General features: G+C 38.8%; 1 protein-coding gene across 1 annotated transcript in view; it reads left to right on the forward strand.

Annotated features, from left to right (window-relative positions):
- Positions 1–18,512, forward strand: part of LOC145774032 (phospholipid-transporting ATPase ABCA3-like) — a 33,242-nt gene extending 14,730 nt beyond the window's left edge. Inside the window, exons 14-36 of the mRNA XM_082585165.1 lie at positions 227–356; positions 1,176–1,330; positions 2,331–2,486; positions 2,679–2,859; positions 3,130–3,212; positions 3,328–3,524; positions 3,818–3,993; positions 4,446–4,552; positions 5,004–5,100; positions 7,798–7,890; positions 8,051–8,173; positions 8,884–9,067; positions 9,801–10,005; positions 10,949–11,162; positions 11,564–11,716; positions 12,106–12,269; positions 12,903–13,025; positions 13,403–13,600; positions 13,923–14,110; positions 14,578–14,748; positions 15,641–15,810; positions 16,363–16,451; positions 16,940–18,512. Of these exons, the coding sequence (XP_082441291.1) occupies positions 227–356; positions 1,176–1,330; positions 2,331–2,486; positions 2,679–2,859; positions 3,130–3,212; positions 3,328–3,524; positions 3,818–3,993; positions 4,446–4,552; positions 5,004–5,100; positions 7,798–7,890; positions 8,051–8,173; positions 8,884–9,067; positions 9,801–10,005; positions 10,949–11,162; positions 11,564–11,716; positions 12,106–12,269; positions 12,903–13,025; positions 13,403–13,600; positions 13,923–14,110; positions 14,578–14,748; positions 15,641–15,810; positions 16,363–16,451; positions 16,940–17,083 (3,501 nt within the window). The 3' untranslated portion in view covers positions 17,084–18,512. The remainder of the gene's footprint in view (positions 1–226; positions 357–1,175; positions 1,331–2,330; positions 2,487–2,678; positions 2,860–3,129; positions 3,213–3,327; positions 3,525–3,817; positions 3,994–4,445; positions 4,553–5,003; positions 5,101–7,797; positions 7,891–8,050; positions 8,174–8,883; positions 9,068–9,800; positions 10,006–10,948; positions 11,163–11,563; positions 11,717–12,105; positions 12,270–12,902; positions 13,026–13,402; positions 13,601–13,922; positions 14,111–14,577; positions 14,749–15,640; positions 15,811–16,362; positions 16,452–16,939) is intronic.
- Positions 18,513–19,350: the final 838 nt, after the last annotated feature.

Consider the following 19,350-nt stretch of genomic DNA (forward strand, 5'->3'; position numbering starts at 1 on the left):
TTGTGTTGCAGACATCACAGTTGTCTTCTGTAGTACGGTTTAATTATACGCACACACTACCCAGACAGCTAATCAATCGTTTTTATAATGTAAAAACGGTTGATCAGCTGTCTGGGTAGGGCTCTGTGGACACGGGGTTGTTGTCGTTCATTTGATAACGTATTTTTGTAACATCTTGCTCTTCCAGCTTCGCTCTGTCATTATTTTTATCTGTTTCAACACACAGGTCTTCAAAAATGGAAAGAAACGGAAAGCAGCCGTGCACAGTCTGAATCTGACCATGTATGAAGGCCAGATCACTGTGTTGCTGGGCCATAACGGGGCCGGAAAAACGACCACCATGTCCATGTTGACCGGTTTGTGTTTACTGTTTGTTTCATTATTTCTATTTTATCTCAAAGACTATTCGCAGTTGAAAAAATTGGCAAAGGTTGTCACTGCAAGGAAAAAATCGGCCACCCCCGCTCATGGGAACAAAGCCGAATTTGGATGATTTTAATTTGCTTGTTTGCACTCTTGGTCATAAACAGCAACTGCATGTCTCCTGACTGTTTAAGATTAGTGGAGACTGAAAATAAAATTGAAATAGAAACGGACATGGATGGCTGTGACTTTTTTGCTGTTGAAACCTATAGTGAAAATATAATCCTTACAAAGTGGAACTTCTGCCAAATTCGTTTGAAACCATAAAAAGATTTGCGGTAACTGTGTGAACTTTGTTCATATTTTGTTATCGCACATGAATCTTACAAAATCAAGCCTACGGATTCATCTCAGCTCAGATTCGAGAGCTGCATGTGTGAAGCTAAAAACTACACATTATCAGCCAAGAATAGTAAGACTTGCAGAGAAGGTGCAGTTGCAAGTTTCGCATTGATAGTCCCCTGCGATTAAATATATAACCCACTTTTAATTTCAAGGATTAAGGTGGCCCATGCAGTAAAAAAGCTACACTATCCCTGAAGTGTATCACAAGCCAAATGGCAATCAGTTTTCAAAAGATTTTTACATCCGAGAATCGTTTTTTTTTTTACTGGAACCTCGAATAGTTAGTTGAGTTTTGCAGACAATTAAGACCTTGCATGTTTCAGCTTTTGTTTGCAGCTAAAACAGCACTTGATTCTAATTATATGGAGATTTTAGAAGCCGGAAGTGAACAAACGGTTGTATTTTAGGTTTCTTCCCACCCAGTAGTGGAGAAGCGTATATCGATGGTTATAGCATCACTAAAGACATTTCTAACGTCCGCAAAGCCTTAGGTCTGTGCCCGCAATTCAACATTCTATTTGACCTTTTGACCGTGCATGAACATCTCTATTTCTTTGCCAGGGTAAGTCGAAAATTAGAGTCACAAAACGGTGGGGTTGCATGAGTAGTATTCTAAAATTGTTAAACAAAGCATCGTTTTAAAATGATTATATTTGAGTTAAAATTCATTGCTTTCCTTTGCAAAAGATAACAACTTGAAGAATTATTTTGTTTTTTGTCCGTGAGTGTAAATTCAACATAAAAAGTGTACCGCTAGATTTACTAGAAAGTTATGTTTGAAGAAAAACAAAGCAGATGTTGTCACGTTTACAGCGGTGGCATGGCGCAGCGGACAAAGCGTTGGCTTTCCAATAATGCAAACCTGGTTTCTCCCAGCTTAAACTGGTTGTTGAAAACACCGCTCACCTCTACCTAGGGCAGGGCTACTCAACTAGCCACCGCGGTCCGAATCCGGACCTTTTGGGTGTTGATGGTGGATCTCGGGCTTCTGGAAGAAAAATCTCATTGCCACGTTTCAGGATGTGTTTAAACAGATTTTTACTAGAAAGAAGCAATTTTTTCTGTGATTATCCTTGTACCTGGGGGGCTTCCCTCCCCAGACCCCCCAACACTGTCAAAAATCCAATTTGAGTTAGATTTTACCTAAAAAAAAAAAGGTTCTGTACTGGTACTGATAGTTTAACTTTCGTGGTTGCGTGTGAAATAATTTATTCACCGAACAGCTAAAATATTCTACTTGTCAAACAGGACCTTTCTTAACATTAGTTGAGCAACCCTGACCTAGGGTGTAATAAGTTGGGTGGGCATAATTGCTGAAGGAAAGGCGGCCGAGAGTAAGGAACTGGCCACCCTACTCTAGTTAGTGCTGAAGGAAAGGCGGCCGAGAGTAAGGAACTGGCCACCCTACTCTAGTTAGTGCCGAAGGCTTAGTACAATGAGAACCTTATCTTCTCATCCCCGACACGTGGAATCAAGTAAGGGACTCACCTTTACCAGTCACGTTTACGCCTTTTCGCACGTTTATCATGTTTGTTTCACACATTTTTGTTGTATTTTTCCAGCTGAAGGGACTTTCCAAGGTAGAGGCGTTGACAGAATGCCAAGAGATGATAGAAGTCCTTAAACTTACTGACAAGTCATTCGAACGATCATCCACCTTGTCAGGCGGCATGAAGCGAAAGTTGTCTGTGGGCCTCGCTCTTTGTGCCGGATCAAAGGTACTTAAATGAAAAAATGGCGGTTTGTGTCAACGTAAGACTTGATTTTTGACACCGAACAGTGTGACATCAAAAAAAAACCTTCGAATAGTGTTGTTGCTGAGTTATATTGTCTTTGAATAACGTTTTCCTTAATGTTCACAACTATAAGGATGATGTATCTTATTGCATATAAGACGTATTAATCTTTAGCATGTTATTTTGGACGAGCCAACATCCGGAATGGATCCTGCGGCAAGAAGAGCTATCTGGGATGTTCTCCAGTGCTACAGGAACAAATGCTCTATTCTTCTCTCCACTCACTTCATGGATGAAGCCGATCTTCTTGGAGACAGGATCGCCATCATGGCCGAGGGGAGACTGAGATGCGTAGGTGAGGAGCAAGGTCATGATCTCTGCTTTGAGAGTGAGGTTTTGTGGAGAGTAATGATGGTCATGTCTGGGCTAAAAATGCCGGTTATTTTTTAAAGTACTAAATTTGTTATAATTTTTAACAAAAATGGTGACAAATGTAGTAAAACCTCTGTAGAAAGTTCATCACAAGACGTAAATGGTTACACAACACATACTTATTGTACGGTACTGGTTTACTTTGTACTATAATATTTTCTGGTGGGTCAGCAAATGTGTTGTATCTTTCCAGGTTCATCTGTTTTCTTGAAGAACGCATTCGGGGTTGGATATCACATTGCACTGACCAAGTCGTCTGACTGCGATGTTGCCAAGGTAACAAAACAACTTCTTTATATTAATTCAAGTTTTTTTAGCGTTGCAGAAGCTCTTGAGTTTTGGCAAACGAATTTGGTCGAACAGCTCCAAAACTATTCTCTATTTGTTGCAGCTAACCGGTTTAATCCAGTCTTATGTGCCTGAAACCAGCTTAGAGAGAACTGCTGGAGCTGAAGTGTCATACCTTCTTCCTTTTCAAGCGTCTCCAAAATTTCCCGCCCTTTTTCAATCACTTGATGACCACGCGGTGGCGCTCGGGATATCTGGTTATGGAGCCATGGTGACAACTCTTGAGGAAGTGTTTCTCAGGTGTTTTAGTTGGTTCTACATAGCGCCTTATGTTATATGTTGCCTTGTTTTATAAGATGCAGTTATCTGTAGACGTTGAATCAACGTAAAAAGTGACTTTTGCTGGCTGGAAAGTAATTCTAAAACATTTCTTTTCTGTCAACGTTATCAAAATGCAAGTATTTTTTTGCTTCAAACACAAACGTTATTGCTTGATTTCAAGAAAAGTAAATTATATGCAGCCAATAGCCAAATTAATTGTTGAACAGTCTTTTCAAATTTTTGTAATTATGTTGCAATATCTTTCATCGCAGAGTCACCGAAGACGCGGACACAACGGTGAAGTCTGTTAACCGAAAATGGTCGAAGAGAAAATCACTTCTGCAACGTCAGTCAACCATTGAAGAGAATCATAACGATTTTTCGGGAATGAACGGAAATTGTTCAACCCCTGCAGAAGATACCACTCTCCTCCTTAACGCTGAAAAAGGTTCACCCAATTGTTTGGAAAAATTAGTCGTATGATTAAAAAAAATATAGCCCAAAATTCAAACGCTAAAACGATGGTTCTACAAACATTTCTACTGCTTAATTATTTTTATCATTTAAACTTTTTCCCTCTTAAACATGTAATAACATGGAATCATTTTAACATGTTTTCCGTCATACCACGCCAGAGAAACAGTTTAAGAATATAAACCATTTTATCTTAAAATAGCGTTATGTAAATCTTCATTTGTTGACACCAAAGTGCTAAATTGTCCGATATGATTTTTTAACTATTCTAATTGTAAATTTTGTTCTGCTTACGCAATTGATTAAGAGTGACCACAACCTACCTTCCACAACGTTACCAGACGTTGATACAACGTGGAAAACTTGCTTGGTTTCGTTCTTACTTAAATCCGATTTTCATTCAAAATAAACAATGCTACATTTCAGAATACCTTCACACGTCTCTGACCCTCAACACTGGGGCTGTGCTGTGGATCCAACAGTTCTATGGCTTACTTGTCAAAAAGATTTTGCATTCCAAGAGAAATTATAAGGTGCTGTCTTCAACGTTATCCTTATATGTTTATTGTCACAGAATCAACATATTGTTATGAGATGTTGCACTTGTTTTAGTTAAGATTTCTAAGGGAGGCGCTTAAGTTGCAGCACATTATGAAGATGGAGAATTTGAGGTGTAGACTTTATAGAGTTTATGTAATGTAATAGGCTTTATATTGTATGTAACAATAGATGCACTCTTTTATTAATGTATGTATTTGATAAAAATAGACTAACAGCGTTTGAAAAAAAGTATGTTTAAAAAATTTTGCCCATGAGAGTTGTGTGTAAGCTACTGACTACAGTAGTTGGATAAGAACGCTTTTTAAAAAAGTGACATTTCAACTTGTAGGCCAGTCATCATTGCAGCACTGTGGATCGTTCCTCGTATGAGGTAAGCTGAAGCAACCGTCACTTCTCTGCAATCACATTAATTTCCTTGTTCAGGTGGCGATATCTCAACTGATCGTTCCCGTCTTCTTCGCCATTCTTGCTATTCTCGACGCCAAGTTTCCTCCATTTGAAAGAAACAACGTCCCTTTCGGTGAGTGCGTCACATTCTAGTATTCGATGACATGGAACCACTGTTTTGCCGGTTCATCTGGTTGTATTCTTAGACTGACAAAGCTTTATCGGCCACTTCATCAGTTGGCAGTTTACGTACACGTGGCAATAAACTTCAAGAGAAATGCAAAATTCGTCAACTTGAAATGTTTGCTTGCAGTGTTGCCAATGACATGCGCTACTGAATAGAGGACTATTTAAGCTTTTTCTGGACTCCAATCGTCGATATCCGTGCTGACATTTTCTGTTTTGCGCAATGAAGCATACATACTAAATAGGGCTATACAGTATACACTACAGTACACTTTAAGTCAATCGGTTTTCAAACACATTTTTATCCTCAGCTCAGCAGGCCATAGCCCTAAGATTGGTCCTAAGGTATTTCTATCTAGAGCAGCGTGCTGTTTATAATCATTAAAGCAGTGGTTTTCAACCTTTTTGGTGGAACGGAACATTCCAATGAATTCCAGTGAAACATTCCAAAAGCTCGAGGAACCCCTGTTTAATAATTTAATTGCCTTATGCAAAAAACATCGTTTGATTAATAAAATTAAATTAAAATACTCATGTTCAGATTTATTTATGTACAATAAAAATACAAACTGTAAAAAATTACATTTATTCTCATAAAAAAATTGATAAGAAACTTGAGCAATATAATAATGAAATAGACTCTCGGATTTGAATGTAAACTTGCGGAACCCCTAGACTTACTGGCGAAACCTTAGGGTTCCGCGAAACCCTGGTTGAAAACCACTGCATTAGAGAAACCAATTTACTTCAAGGAGATGCTTTCAGCCAAAGATTATAGTATTGAACATCTTGTGAGAAAGGACTCTGAAAAGAATGTTTACTGGATACATGCGGAAAAACCAGTTGATGACAAAGTTGATGTAGAACAGATCCTTACAAATGAAAATAGAAAAAGGCTTACTATTACAAGAAAGTGGGACTTTGGTAGAACAAACAAATTCTGTTTGAAAAATGCCAAAGAAATCGAAGCTCTATTCAACAAAGCAAAACCTATCTTCTAAATGTATCAATATCATGCACAATTGCTAATCTAAATATCATTAAATATGAACATAATTCTGATATGCATAAACAATAAACATTCATTATGGCAACATAGAAATATTGGGACACATCAAAGCTGAATATTCTTCTCAAAACACCTGATATAATTCCCTGCTAATCTCTCAATCTCCCCCCATCAATATAATAAACAAACAAAGAAGGAGTCAAATACAAACCCTTGAATTTCCACATGCATTGGGGAAGAACATCCACCCCTGGGACGCAACACTGACTAGGCTATAGTCTATCCTTGTGCTCAATATACTGTGTATATATTATGTGTTAATTATGTGCTATGTAATGAAGCAAATTTTCAAATTCTTGCGTGTATACCATAAATGGCACCATTTGGCCATTTCAAGAGCTTTTTCACTTTTTCTTGCACCAAAATGTTTGCATTTATTCTGACCATCCCACACGAGAGCTTAAAATACTGGAATTGGGATGTGGGGGGCACAGCAAGAAGATTTTTATAATAATTTTTTTTTTCGAGGGGTATTTTTTCAGTATTTTTGGAAGAAAAATCAAGTTTTGGCCACTTTCTACATGAGATAGATGATTTTAACCACCAAAAATGGATTCATTGCTGAAAAATGAGTAGGAATACACTTTTAAATCAACTGATTCCCTCAACTGTGTCAGATTTTATATCCAAAATTAATTTTTATGAAAAAAATTTCCTCGCTGGGGTCAAAAATCACATTTTTTGCCCCTAATGAATGGTTTTTCAACATTTTGACCTAAAATTTGGTATACAGCCTAGATTTAGTATATCTATCAAAATAAAATTGGATATACTATTTTTTGGGTACCCCCCCCTCTGGTCTCACGCCCCTAATACCGTATACGGATAACAATTAATTAATCTGTTACTTTTGAAAGATCTACAAAATTTAAATTTCATCATCGTTGGTTGTCCGGTTTTACGCTTCCATTTGCATCATCATTAATTAAACTGCGTTGATCATATCGTTCTTCATTCTTCTTTCCCACGTTTTTTTGAGTCTACCTTTTCTTGCTTTTCGTGTCCTTCCATGCCCAATCACTAATTCTTTGTGTGCTTTTCTTACAACACATTCCTCATCCATTCGTTTAAGGTCTAACGTTTAAGGACACCTTCCTAGTAATAATATAATAGTCGTGTTTTTATTTGCGCCCATTGCGATAACATACAGTACACTGCGATCACAGATGAGATACAACGGACTACAGGAAGCAGCGAAGTGACATATAGTCTTCGAGTCAGCTGCTCCCCTTATTTTGGCTTGCCATTAAGTGTCTTTGCCGAGACACAGCCACGTGCTCTTGAGCGGTGTCGAACCCACGTCCTTTCGAACGTCGCGCAGACGTTCTCACCACTCGGCTACGCAGCCGCCTAGATATTTATCAATACTCTCAACGGTAGTCCACTGTTTCAATATATCATTGATGGTTATATTTGGATATATGCACTGACTGTGATGTTTTGAAATGACGATCATTCATCAAAGATTGACATTTGAAAACTTTCGTGAGCAGATTGCTTACTTTTGCAGTTTAATCATGTAACTGTGACCGTTTGAAAAATCTTCAACTTTCAATAACAGTAGTTTTGCTTCAGATCTGACCTTGGACGCGTATGGCCCAAACACAGTGTTTGTCAGCAATCCATCAGACCTTGGGTTTGGACAAGCTTATGAAGACCAATTTGCAGGTAGGTTGATGCCCAAAGCTGAAAAGCCGACCTGGGAAGGGAAAATAGCGTAACGTTAATCTGTTTGAGGAATTGAATGAGTTTAATCTCGTTCATGTTTGTGTATAGTTTTTATACTTCAAAACGTTCAACCGCAGAAACTTAGGAGTTTCCATTGCAGGGGGCATAGAAACAGTGACAGAGGACGATGGAGATTTTGACGTATTTCTTGCCCATAAATATGAACAAGAAGGCGGCGAATTCAACTCCGAAAACCTAATCTCAGCAAGTTTTGCAAACACAAGTAAGTAACTTTATGATTAAGATACGTCATTTTCACTAGGTTATTGTTGCACTGGCATGGTGACTTTTGCATCTATTCACCTGTTAAACTAGAATTATTTTTAATCCGTGAAACTTTTTGCTTAACGTTTAAATTAGCACTTGAAATGATCGTTGTTGTATGACTAAATGTTTTTTTTATGCTAAAGTCTGTTAACTGTTCCAATGGCAATTGTGTCAGAAAAAAAATGTGACTAAAACATATTCTAAACTTTTATACGAGACACTTTTCGACAAAATTAAAAATACTAGCTTGAGAAAATGGACTGATGTTGAAAATATTCAAGAGTACTTGCATGGTCATCGTCTGAGATGGGTTGGACATCTTGAACGAATGGATGAGAACAATTTGACAAAGGTTTGGATAAGGTAGTGACAGAAAAATGAGAAAAAAATAACAAAGAAAGCATAAGATGACACCGTGAAAGATGACATGACAAAAGAAACCAGAAAATTGAAGATACCAACTGTGGAGAGAAATGGAGGAGTCGCTGCGGACAACCGGTGGACCCTGATGTTTCGTGATGAAGACCAGGCTTCTTCTTTGAAACAAAATGGAAGATGATACGAAGAATCACTGTGTCTTGATTGCTAATCGAATTCCATTACCTATATATTTATCTGCACCTAGCGCCTACATTCCAGACGTAAAACTACCTTTGTTTCCACCAGCTGACAATACATCTCATGCCATTGCCTGGTTTAACGACCAAGCTTTCCATACCCCAGCCACCAGTCTGGCCTATCTTGATCAGGCCTATTTGAGACATGCGACCAAGCGGAACTTTTCATTCCACATGATCAACTACCCGCTCCCGAGGAACACCAGCAACAGGATCCAGGAACAGTTGATCGGGTAATTTTTAAATGAACCACATTCCACGTCATTTTGAATGGGATTTTATGTTTTGTTGTAAGGATTGCACTGGTCAACACAATTTTTGGTGCAACGAAGATAGAGGGGTTTTGGGGTTTTTCGAGGGTGGAAAATCCGAAAACGAAGTTCGTTTTCTTGTATTCAATCTATTTTTTCACTGCAGCCATCACCCGTTAACGTGTGATGGCTGCGGAGAAAATAAAATAGATTGGATACGAGAAAACGGACTTTATTTTCGAACTCAGCGCCCAAATTCACCCCCAAAACAATCTTTTTGTTTATGCATCGGAAAGTTGGTTTCAAATTGTTGGCCTGTGTTATTTGTGAGCTCTTTCAAAGTCTTGCGTTATCGCGAATTCTGATGACGCGTTTCAGCCACTTCTTATCGGAGAAGTAAATAACTTTGATGAATCTTCAAACTTTTTCTGTAAAAAATTGAGCTATTGGTTTTACTCATGGCATTCACGCCACACTCATTACGTCACCGTCTCTCATCTCTGAGTGTATTTACTGAAATAAAAGCGTTGTCCTATTACTTGCTCTCTACCACTATCATGTTAAAGTAAATACTAAAAATTTTAATTACACCCTAAATTAGTATTGACAACCAAAGTGTTAGGCATTGAAATCGAAAGCAGGCATTACGCTCCGCGCTCTTATATTTATCACCTTTTGTGTATTCCTCTCATAGTTTTAAACTTAAAATTTTTAGATCTATTTCTGGCTTCCTCATGGCGTTCAACATTGTTCTTGGCTTTTCCTTCCTCGCTGCTTCGTTCTGCATATTTCTAGTCCGTGAACGAGTGGACAGATCTGCTTTGTTGCAGACCCTTGCCGGGGTGGACCCCATCTGCTTTTGGCTTTCTGCATTTGTGTGGGACTTCATCAACTTCATGACACCTTGCCTGCTGACTCTGGTAACATCTTTTGTTTCACGAATGAATGAAATATTTATTCTTGTACTTAAAACGCCTCTTCAGAAGCTTCTCGTTTCGCATGCATGTAGAATGTAGAGGCTTTGAACCACTGGTGCAAGCCCGGTTTTCGAGATTAATAATGTCAAGTTTTCGCTCATAGTTGAAGTGTTGTCGCCTGTAAACTATTCCACCCACTAGGTTTTGCTGCATGGAAAACTGTCGTTGAAGTGTGCTTTCACCACACACGGTCAGAGTTGAACCAAAGAAGGGAAAGCGAGTGATCTGTTCTTAGGCCAGCTCAACATCGTTTAGTTTTTATGTATTTGTCCATGTCTTTGTAACTTTCGTAGGCCACTTATTGCTGCTTTTCTTTTAAAGCTACTCGACATAGAAACCATGTTCTCCTTCAATTTAACGCTTGGTTTATTTGATAGTTTATCTTGGTTTATTTGGTTTATTTGATAGTAGCGGTGGGATGGCGCAACGGATAAGGCACTCGCTTTCCAATCATGCAATCCTGGTTCGACTCCCGGCTTAAGCTGGTTGTTGAAAATCACCGCTCACCTCTACCCAGGGTGTAATAAATTGGGTGGGCGTAGTTGCTGAAGGAAAGGCGGCCGAGAGAAAGGAACTGGCCACCCTACTCTCGTTAGTGCCGAAGGCTTAGTATAATGAGAACCTTATCTTCTCATCCCCCGATGCTTGGATCAAGTATGGGACTCACCTTTACCTTTTTTATTTGATAAGTTGTAATGCCTTCAGAAAGTTTCTGAGCGGTTGCAAATGCTCAGTGGAGATCATTGACTGAAAACTCCCACAACTCAACGATTGCATTCCAGTTTCCTACATTTGTCAATTTCTGAGTGTCGATCAATCATAGTTCAAAGAAGATTTCAATCTTTACTACATTTAGTTACATTAGTTCAACGATTCTATCTTGCAGGCGATGTTTGCCGCCTTTGGCATAACCGAGTTCACAGACCACGCTGGAATTGTGATATTGATATTTGCACTCTACTGTTGGGCTGCCCTCCCCCTGATGTACCTCCTGTCCTTGCTCTTCACTGTCCCATCCACTGCCTTGGTTCGAGTTACCATCTTGAATGTGATCACTGGGTTGGCGTCCATAATCACAATCAATGTTCTGAGGCTGTTGGGTAAGTTTTTGCTGGCTAGCAGAGTCAAGAACACTTTGTTTCTGTTTAAAACTTAATTGGTTTGGAAAGAAATGCTGGCGACAGGTGACTCTTGAAAGAACCTAAGTTCGGCTCCCATGCGAGCACGCAAATGTGTTTTCAGAACACTGAATGTCCTGCTTGCATGTGAGCTCGAAGATGTGCTTTTTGCTCTCCCCCCCAGTTTACCGAAGTCAAATATTCGACAAGGTATAAGCAGAAACACACCCAAAATACTTTCATTTACTGGTACCTCGTGCTATAGGGGAGAGATTTCAAACTATGTGTGTCCGCCATTTGCAAGTGATGTTTTACCTTTATGTTCAAGCAAAGTTCCCAATGTGACAAAAAGTGACACACGTATAACTTCGTTTTCTCTTTAGAGTTATATGACGTAGCAGATCATCTGAACTGGTTTTTCCTTCTCATGCCACCATATTGCCTGGGCATGGGGCTGGCTGATCTCTATGCGAACGATAAGATGGTTAACATCTGCACGTCAGATCCACTGATTGCGATAATGTGCAAGGCTAAAGGTGAGAAGGTGATGCTTGTATTGTTGTTAGTTTGCACGTTGATTTTAAGCTCCTGCAAACCACATTGTGTATTTTGACACACGTTCCATTTGCTTGGTGAATGCTTTGAAAGGAATTTTACATGTACCTTTATAAAAGGCATTGCAATATTATGTTGTTCGCGCTTCTTAGATGAAAAGCAAATGAAGCAATTGCGAGACATTTTTGACCGAAACGAATTCTAATATCGGTACTGCACTACTGTATTGTAGTATGTCCAGCAATACAAAGGAGCTAATGCTGGTTGAAAATTTGTCGTAAGTTGGAAAACGTTTAACCGCGCCAAATTAACTTACTGCAGATTGTGTAAAAAGCAGTCTACAGTTAACTACGTTTGATATGAATTTCAGGAATTACTTATCAATTAAATTTTCTTGCTTGGGAACAATTCGGTGTTGGAAAATTCGTGACGTTTCTTGCTATCCAAGGAGTGGTCGCATTTATTGTTCTTTTCTTCATCCAATATAACGGCCACATGATCCTTTTCCGGTTGCGAATTTTCGCAAAGAAAACAGTAAGTGTATGTGAAGTGTTGTTTTGTAAAGTTTAATGCTTAGCCAGTCAGCATAGTTTACTTCAAATGCTAAGCTGAAACCGGCGTAAAGTGGCTGATGTTATGCCTTCTTGAAGACCAGTTAACTTTTGAATTTTTCTTTTTAATTTATTTCAAATAATATAATGTTGCTCTCCTTGGCCATCTGCCGTGCATGCACAGCCAAGCATAAGAGCAGTGTTGCCAGAATCCAACAAAAGAATTTTCCCATAACCTTTTCACAATTCCTCAAACGCAACTCCGTTTCAACAAACACCTTTTAACTGCAAGCCAACACCAAGGATTGCTTTGTTGAGATGAAAATTACCTAAAAAGGTTGTATTGCCCGTTTCATCTTTCTGGAACGTGGATATTTCTCATTCAAATGTTTATCCCAATAACCTTAAAATGTCCCTAAATTTGTAACAAATTTTGTCATCTAGCAACACTGCGTTAAAGCGCTTTGGTCATCGGGTGCCATTTTATATCCACTCCTATTCATGATTCGTATTTCGCCATAATAGAAAGTGAAAATCGAAAGAGATTGCTATGTATTCTCACACTGGTTTCAACCGGTTTATTCCAGCTTACATTACTTCATATCCTTATTCACAGCAAGTTGCAGTGCAAGAACTCATATACGATGATGACGTGTCGAATGAATCACTCCGCATCAACGACACAGAGTTGCCACATCTCGTGGCATCTGACAGGCTCATTCTTAAGAACTTGCGCAAGGTTTGTAAGGAAAATATCAATTTTTCTATACCATTGCTTCAAACCACCTACATATGGTGACCTATAGGTCGCTACACACCTACACAATGCAGTAAAGCGTAAGACGACAGTGAAGAAGAAGCAGTTGTTATGAGGAGGGGATAGTTTTATTTAGTCTTCCTTGTAAAATTGTCATGAAATGCTGTTTTGATTAGCGTTTAGGTTTCCATGGCCTGTCTCAGCACCGCGATAAAGTTGATCCCTTTTTTACGCACTGACCTAGCGATTGAACTCCCAACTACTAAACATATCTAATGAATGCAAACTAAAATTCCGAAATCGATATTTCAAAATCGATATACATAGATTTTATTCACACCAGTGTTGCCCTTTCCTAGGTTTATCAATCTCGAAAGCGGCCCCTCGTTGCTGTACATCACCTCTCGATTGGCGTGGCCGAAGGGGAGTGCTTTGGTTTGCTCGGGATCAACGGGGCTGGCAAGACCACGACTTTTAAAATGTTAACTGGCGATATGAAGCCCACGAGTGGCACTGCTTATTTGGACGGCTTTGATGTGAAAACTCACCTCAGACAGGTACGCATGGTGTTGCTGTGTAAGGACTTTTCGAGACAATTCGATAAGATCTTGTTAATTCAACGTGTTTTTGTCGTGATATGATGTAGTTTAGCCGAGATAGTTCAGTTTTTGAAAAACAATAGAATAAATGTGTTTGAGCATGTGTATTGTGTACGTATTGCATAGCGGAGATTCCTAGTATTTGATAATGGAGCTCCACTGATTATATATATATTTGGCTGCATTTTAAGAACAACAATCATAAAAATTACACATTTTCCGATAACGACAAGCCTTGTTTCGTGAAGCGTTATTTTAACAACCATTTTCATCATTCTAGGCTCAACAAAAAGTCGGGTACTGTCCTCAGTTCGATGCTTTGATCGGCCAAATGACTGGATCTGAAACTTTGAGAATGTTCGCCAGGCTCAGAGGTGTGCCCGAGTCCGATATCGCTGCCTGTATAGAGAATCTCGGAAATATCCTGTACTTTTCTGAGCATCTTGACAAAGAATGTGGAGAATACAGGTATTGCAGTTCGGGAATTTTCCTTATTATTTTTTCAACTTTGTTGAAGAATACGGTTGCAACGAAGGATTGGAATTTATATGCAACATTACGGCGCAAAAGTACAGAAACCAAACTCGGTTCAATAAACTTTTCACAAATTTAATTTCTTCATCTCCAGTGCTGAAGTGTAAGTTGAATTATGTTCAACACAGTGATAGGACCTAGGTAAAACAGACATTATTATGTTAGGTTTTCAATAATGTCTTTCTTGTTGCTTTATATTGACTGCTGACTGTGACAAACTCAGCTTCTATGCGACTTCTTATGATCAAAACTCGACAAAAACATTGAAAATTGTTCGTAAAACTAATTGGAAGCATTCTCTGTTTTAATTTTATTGTTTATGTATGTCCCTTAGTTTCATTTCTTGTATTTGCTTCTAATTCTCAGTCATTACCTCATTTTGTCACAACGGCCATTTTTAGTGGAGGAAGCAAAAGAAAATTAAGTACTGCCATAGCTTTGGTCGGGAATCCTCCTGTTATTCTCCTGGATGAACCCAGCACAGGAATGGATCCCGGAGCAAGGAGAATGCTTTGGGATGCCCTCACATCAGTGAGAGCAAGCGGAAGATCGATTGTCATTTCATCACACAGGTCTTCTTACTCTTACAACAATCCATCAGGATTGCTTTGGTTTTTAAAATCTTGTATGTGACTGCTTGTTTACTAAGTTTACGTATTCTATTCTCAATGAGGAAGTGTATTTATGTAATTAGCGAAACGTGAAACACGCATTATTTAACTAAAATCGACGCTTTGAACTACCGACCCAAGCTCGTTCACCGAGATCGGTAGGGTGAAGTTTCTGTTGTTTAAATATTGCTTTGAAGCTATTCCGTTCTCTAAGAGTAAGAGTCGTTGAATGGAAACCCATCCGCGTATTTATAATCCACAGGTAGCTGCAGCAGACACATGAACTTTTCGAAACATTTCTGATGTAGAGTAAGTTTAGTCGTGGACGTCGCTATAATAGCATAGGTGCTATTATAGCGACGTCCACGGTTAAGTGTACTATTCGCCATAAGGCAGGTTGTCGTCGCTATCCGCGCCTTCGGGTTTGGGAGGTAAACATTTTGATGGCGTGGGTTCGATTCCCACTCCTGCCATTACTTTTTTTTTAGTTACCAAACAAAATTCAAAGGGAAGAATCAACTCTCTGGCTGAGTTCTAGAATGGTCACAATGCTGTAGTCAAGTGGTTGATAGGGAAAATAGTCCTATGTTGAAGTGTCTACTGGTCAAAATACTCCATCTGCTGCAGCGTCCTGCAGATTAGACCTCACACCACCCAACTGCACACGTTTTTAAGTTACATTCTCGTTACTTGTATTTTGCATTTCTTGACTCGCGAACAGAGTCCTACCTCACATTGAATAGAATTTGACGTCGTTTGATAAGCAGTTATGGAAGTTTATTTGCTTGTTGGACACTGCTGTGTCATCTCATGTCAGATTAACGTGCAAGTTTTCATACTTCATGTCTTACAGCATGGAGGAGTGTGAAGCTTTGTGTACCCGCCTTTCCATCATGGTGAACGGTACCTTGAGGTGCATTGGCGGTCCGCAGCATTTGAAGACAAAGTTTGGACAAGGTTATACTGTAGAAATAAAATCAAAAAGCAACAGTGTGAAAGCGTATATGAAAGAAAATCTTCCAGGTAACAAAATAAGATACATCTAGCTTATCTTTGTTTATTAGTTGAGAAAAAATATCCAAGCAGATTCGATTAGTTGTATAGGATTCGAACCATTGACCCTGGCCCAGTCAACAAAGCTGATAAATTCCGCTTGCATGTGAAGAGATTTAAGACTCCCCCAAGGTTTTTAAACGGATAAACTGATCATTGCCATGATTACATGAGCTTCACAGTACCGTTGGGTTCAGTTTTTTTGCTTTTCTAACCGCAGACAAATTGCTACGTACGCTATATTCTATTTCCGTTTATTATTGTGTTGTGGCATACTGCAGCAAGTGCTATTTCGACCCCGCTACATTTCTACTCGTACATGAAACAACCGAGAATCCATGCTGTTCCTCTGACACGCGTGGCTTGGACGATGTTTTTAAAGACACTCTACTCCATTTAGCGACCGATGCACTGTATTTATAACGTCATGTTTTTTACGTTTAATTAACATGTTTCTCACATCCATGTCCCGTCATGTTTCACGATATGTTGCGAATATAAATGTTCGGCTTCATTCTGAAGGTTGTGAGTTAAAAGATGAGCACCAAGACTTGCTGACGTATCACGTTCCACAGTTTCGAGAAGATTCTTCGGAGTTAAGGCTTGCAATGGTAAAGAGGCTTTGTTTTCTTCTTAGCTGTTCGATAGAGATAACCGAAGTTTTGATTCTATGACGTGAAGAACTTTACATTGGTGTGAATTGATTATATGTGTATTTGCGTTTATAACTACAAGTAAGCTCGCTGTCGATAAATTTCTTCGAAAATGTGTTTTTCTTTTCGGTGATAAAAATACGGTAACCCTACATTACTTGCAATACGATAGCGCTAATCCACTGTGTTTTCACAAACTTTCTTATTTATGTCTGTCATTCAAAAATTAAAAAAAATGGCAACCCTGAAGTCACACGGTAAGCAAATCGGGGGATCCGTATATTTTTCGCCCAACTCCACAGCCCTGGTTACTAAGTGGTTGCTTGCTGGACGCTGGTGCTAGATGTAAAAATGGAATATAAAACAAGTGTTTTGTTTTAGCAATGATGGGTAAGAAAAATAACCTTTTTAGCATACAACCATCACCGTTTACTGCTTTTTTGCAGGTCTTTCAGTTGATGGAGAATGCAAAGCAAAAGCTTCAATTTGTTGACTACACTGTGACCCAAACCACACTTGAACAAGTGTTCTTGCAATTGGTTCGCAGGCAAGTCGAGGCTGGAGATGGGCCCAATTCCAGCTTTGCTTGATGCTTAGAGTCTTGCAATTGCTTAGAATCATGCAATTGCAGTATATTCTTGCTTTTGTTTTTTAATTTCTTTAGAAAAATTCCACTCCCTGTGCATTTGTTTGTGCAATAGCTCCTGAACAATGATTGCTGTTGCTGAGCTTTTCAACTTTTATCATATATTTTATGATGTGTTTGGTTTTGTAAAATTTATGTTAGCAAAGTGTTGTGACATCGTAATTCTGCACTTCCTGTGAAATTCATTTCAAATCAACCTTGTTTGAGACTTTGCATGGCTATGTTTACGTTTTAAGCATTGTGTTTCTGAGTTGTCCAAAAAGATGTGTCGCACTGAGCACTGCATACTTCACTTTCGGCTTATGCTTAAGTTTGACTGGCAACAACTGGCTAATCTACTTGCAGCCGAACTACACTGAATATTTTCGGCAGCCCAGGTTAAAGTATCAATATTGCGACAAAATTGCATTGTCTCAATCTCAAAATGGCCCGCTTCTTCTACCACTCTCAACGTTTATCGCAAGATAAAAAGACAATTGCAACTTAGATTAAAATTGATTTCATTCCTCATCGCCCGAAGCCCTCAGTTAGCAACGTTGTAGCCAGTAGCTAATGCCATCTATGCTTAGTCTTATATTCGCCCACCAGTTCATGCGTAGTGTGAAGTCTAAATCAATAACAATCACGCAAAGCTCATCCCACCAGCCTGCGAACGAAGTGTAACTTCAATCCGTGCAGATGTGTTTTCCCATTACAAAACGGACCTAAAAGAATGTAATAGGCTACGATTTTAACGTTACCAGTTTTGCCAATCGTCTTGAAAGCTCTATAATTTCAGCTACCGGTACGGCTTTGAGCGGATTTATGTTGTCTCAAGCAGAGTTGGATCAATAATATGTAGTTTCAGTTCTGAAAATAACATTGTTCTGAAAAATTTGTTATTACAAATGTAATTAATTATACATTTCAATTGCAAAAATTAAATGTTCCACTATGTTTATCAATGTTTTTTTTACAGTTTGATTTTATCAAAGACAGTAGAATTGTATTTGATAAAGATTAGGTTGCGATATAGAAGTCCATTTTGAACCCCAACTGGCGACTCAACAAGAGTAGCCCATATTGCGCGTGCAACGTACCAAATGTAATTGTACAATTTTTTTGAAATCGCAATAACCACTAGGGTGTTTCATTTTTTCACCATTTTTGAAATTCAAAATGCCTGGGGTCCCATCTGGTGGTATTTGGGGTAAAAAGTTTACACCCCAATTTTTTTTCAATTATGACGTCATATTGAGGTGGTCCACGAGGTTTGAAATTTTTGGGCCTCAAAATCTCGAAATTTGGCCGTATCTCCGGAACCGCTCATCATAGATCGACAAAATTAGTATCAAAATGCGCAGAAGCGTCGGTTTCCTATACCTGATGTAGAGAATATTAAGGTCTATCTGCTTTAAAAAAAAAGTTATTTCAAAAAATCTAATTTTCGGTCTATTTTCTCCTAATGAACAGAGATCAGGTGATCAAGGTAAGAAGTTTTTCTGTATTTTTCCATCTTGGAAGCTGCTATTGCGTAATAATAGTCCTTGTTTGTTTTGCAAGAGATGAAATGGTAATTTGAAGGTATTACTATTATAATATTAATGTAACCGTTGAGTAAGAGGTATGCTGCTCACCTGCTTTAGATTAAGTGTCATTATGGCATTAAGGTCAGGTATTTGTAAGTCGATGCAAACTTCAAGGAATGGGAGAGAAATGTGCTTCTCCTTAATTCAGATATAGTCAGTCACTATTTTTACTTGAGGAAGAAAGTAGCCGAAGTTAATCCTAAGTTTTTGAAGAAAATACCCCATTTCAAAGATTTAAAAGATGAACTGCTGAAAGATGTAGTTGGCATATGGAACAAAGCTGGTCTTCCAGTGCTTAGCAAAAAGAGAAACCTAGCACTTCTGGCATACAATCTGCCAAAGCATCGGCACTATTATGTTTGAAACAGAGAAAAAGAAATGAAGTAGTTAGATGTCTACACAGTAGCGAAAGCGACTCTGATGGTGACATGAATTGGGATGATGATAAGGAATACGAGCCTCTGAAACCAGCTGTTTGGGGAAAAGTGTACAAGAAAGTACATTCTTTTTCAATAAATGATAGAAGTTGTGTACTTGCTGATCGTAGCATGACTTCGGTACGCCAGCAGTCAGATCTTATGAGGTCGGTTCTTGGAAAAGATCAAGTAGCTGCAATGCTGCATCACCTTCGACAGTATACCGC

Source organism: Aplidium turbinatum, chromosome 7 (assembly GCF_918807975.1).
Source record: "Aplidium turbinatum chromosome 7, kaAplTurb1.1, whole genome shotgun sequence".
Lineage (NCBI taxonomy): Eukaryota > Metazoa > Chordata > Ascidiacea > Aplousobranchia > Polyclinidae > Aplidium > Aplidium turbinatum.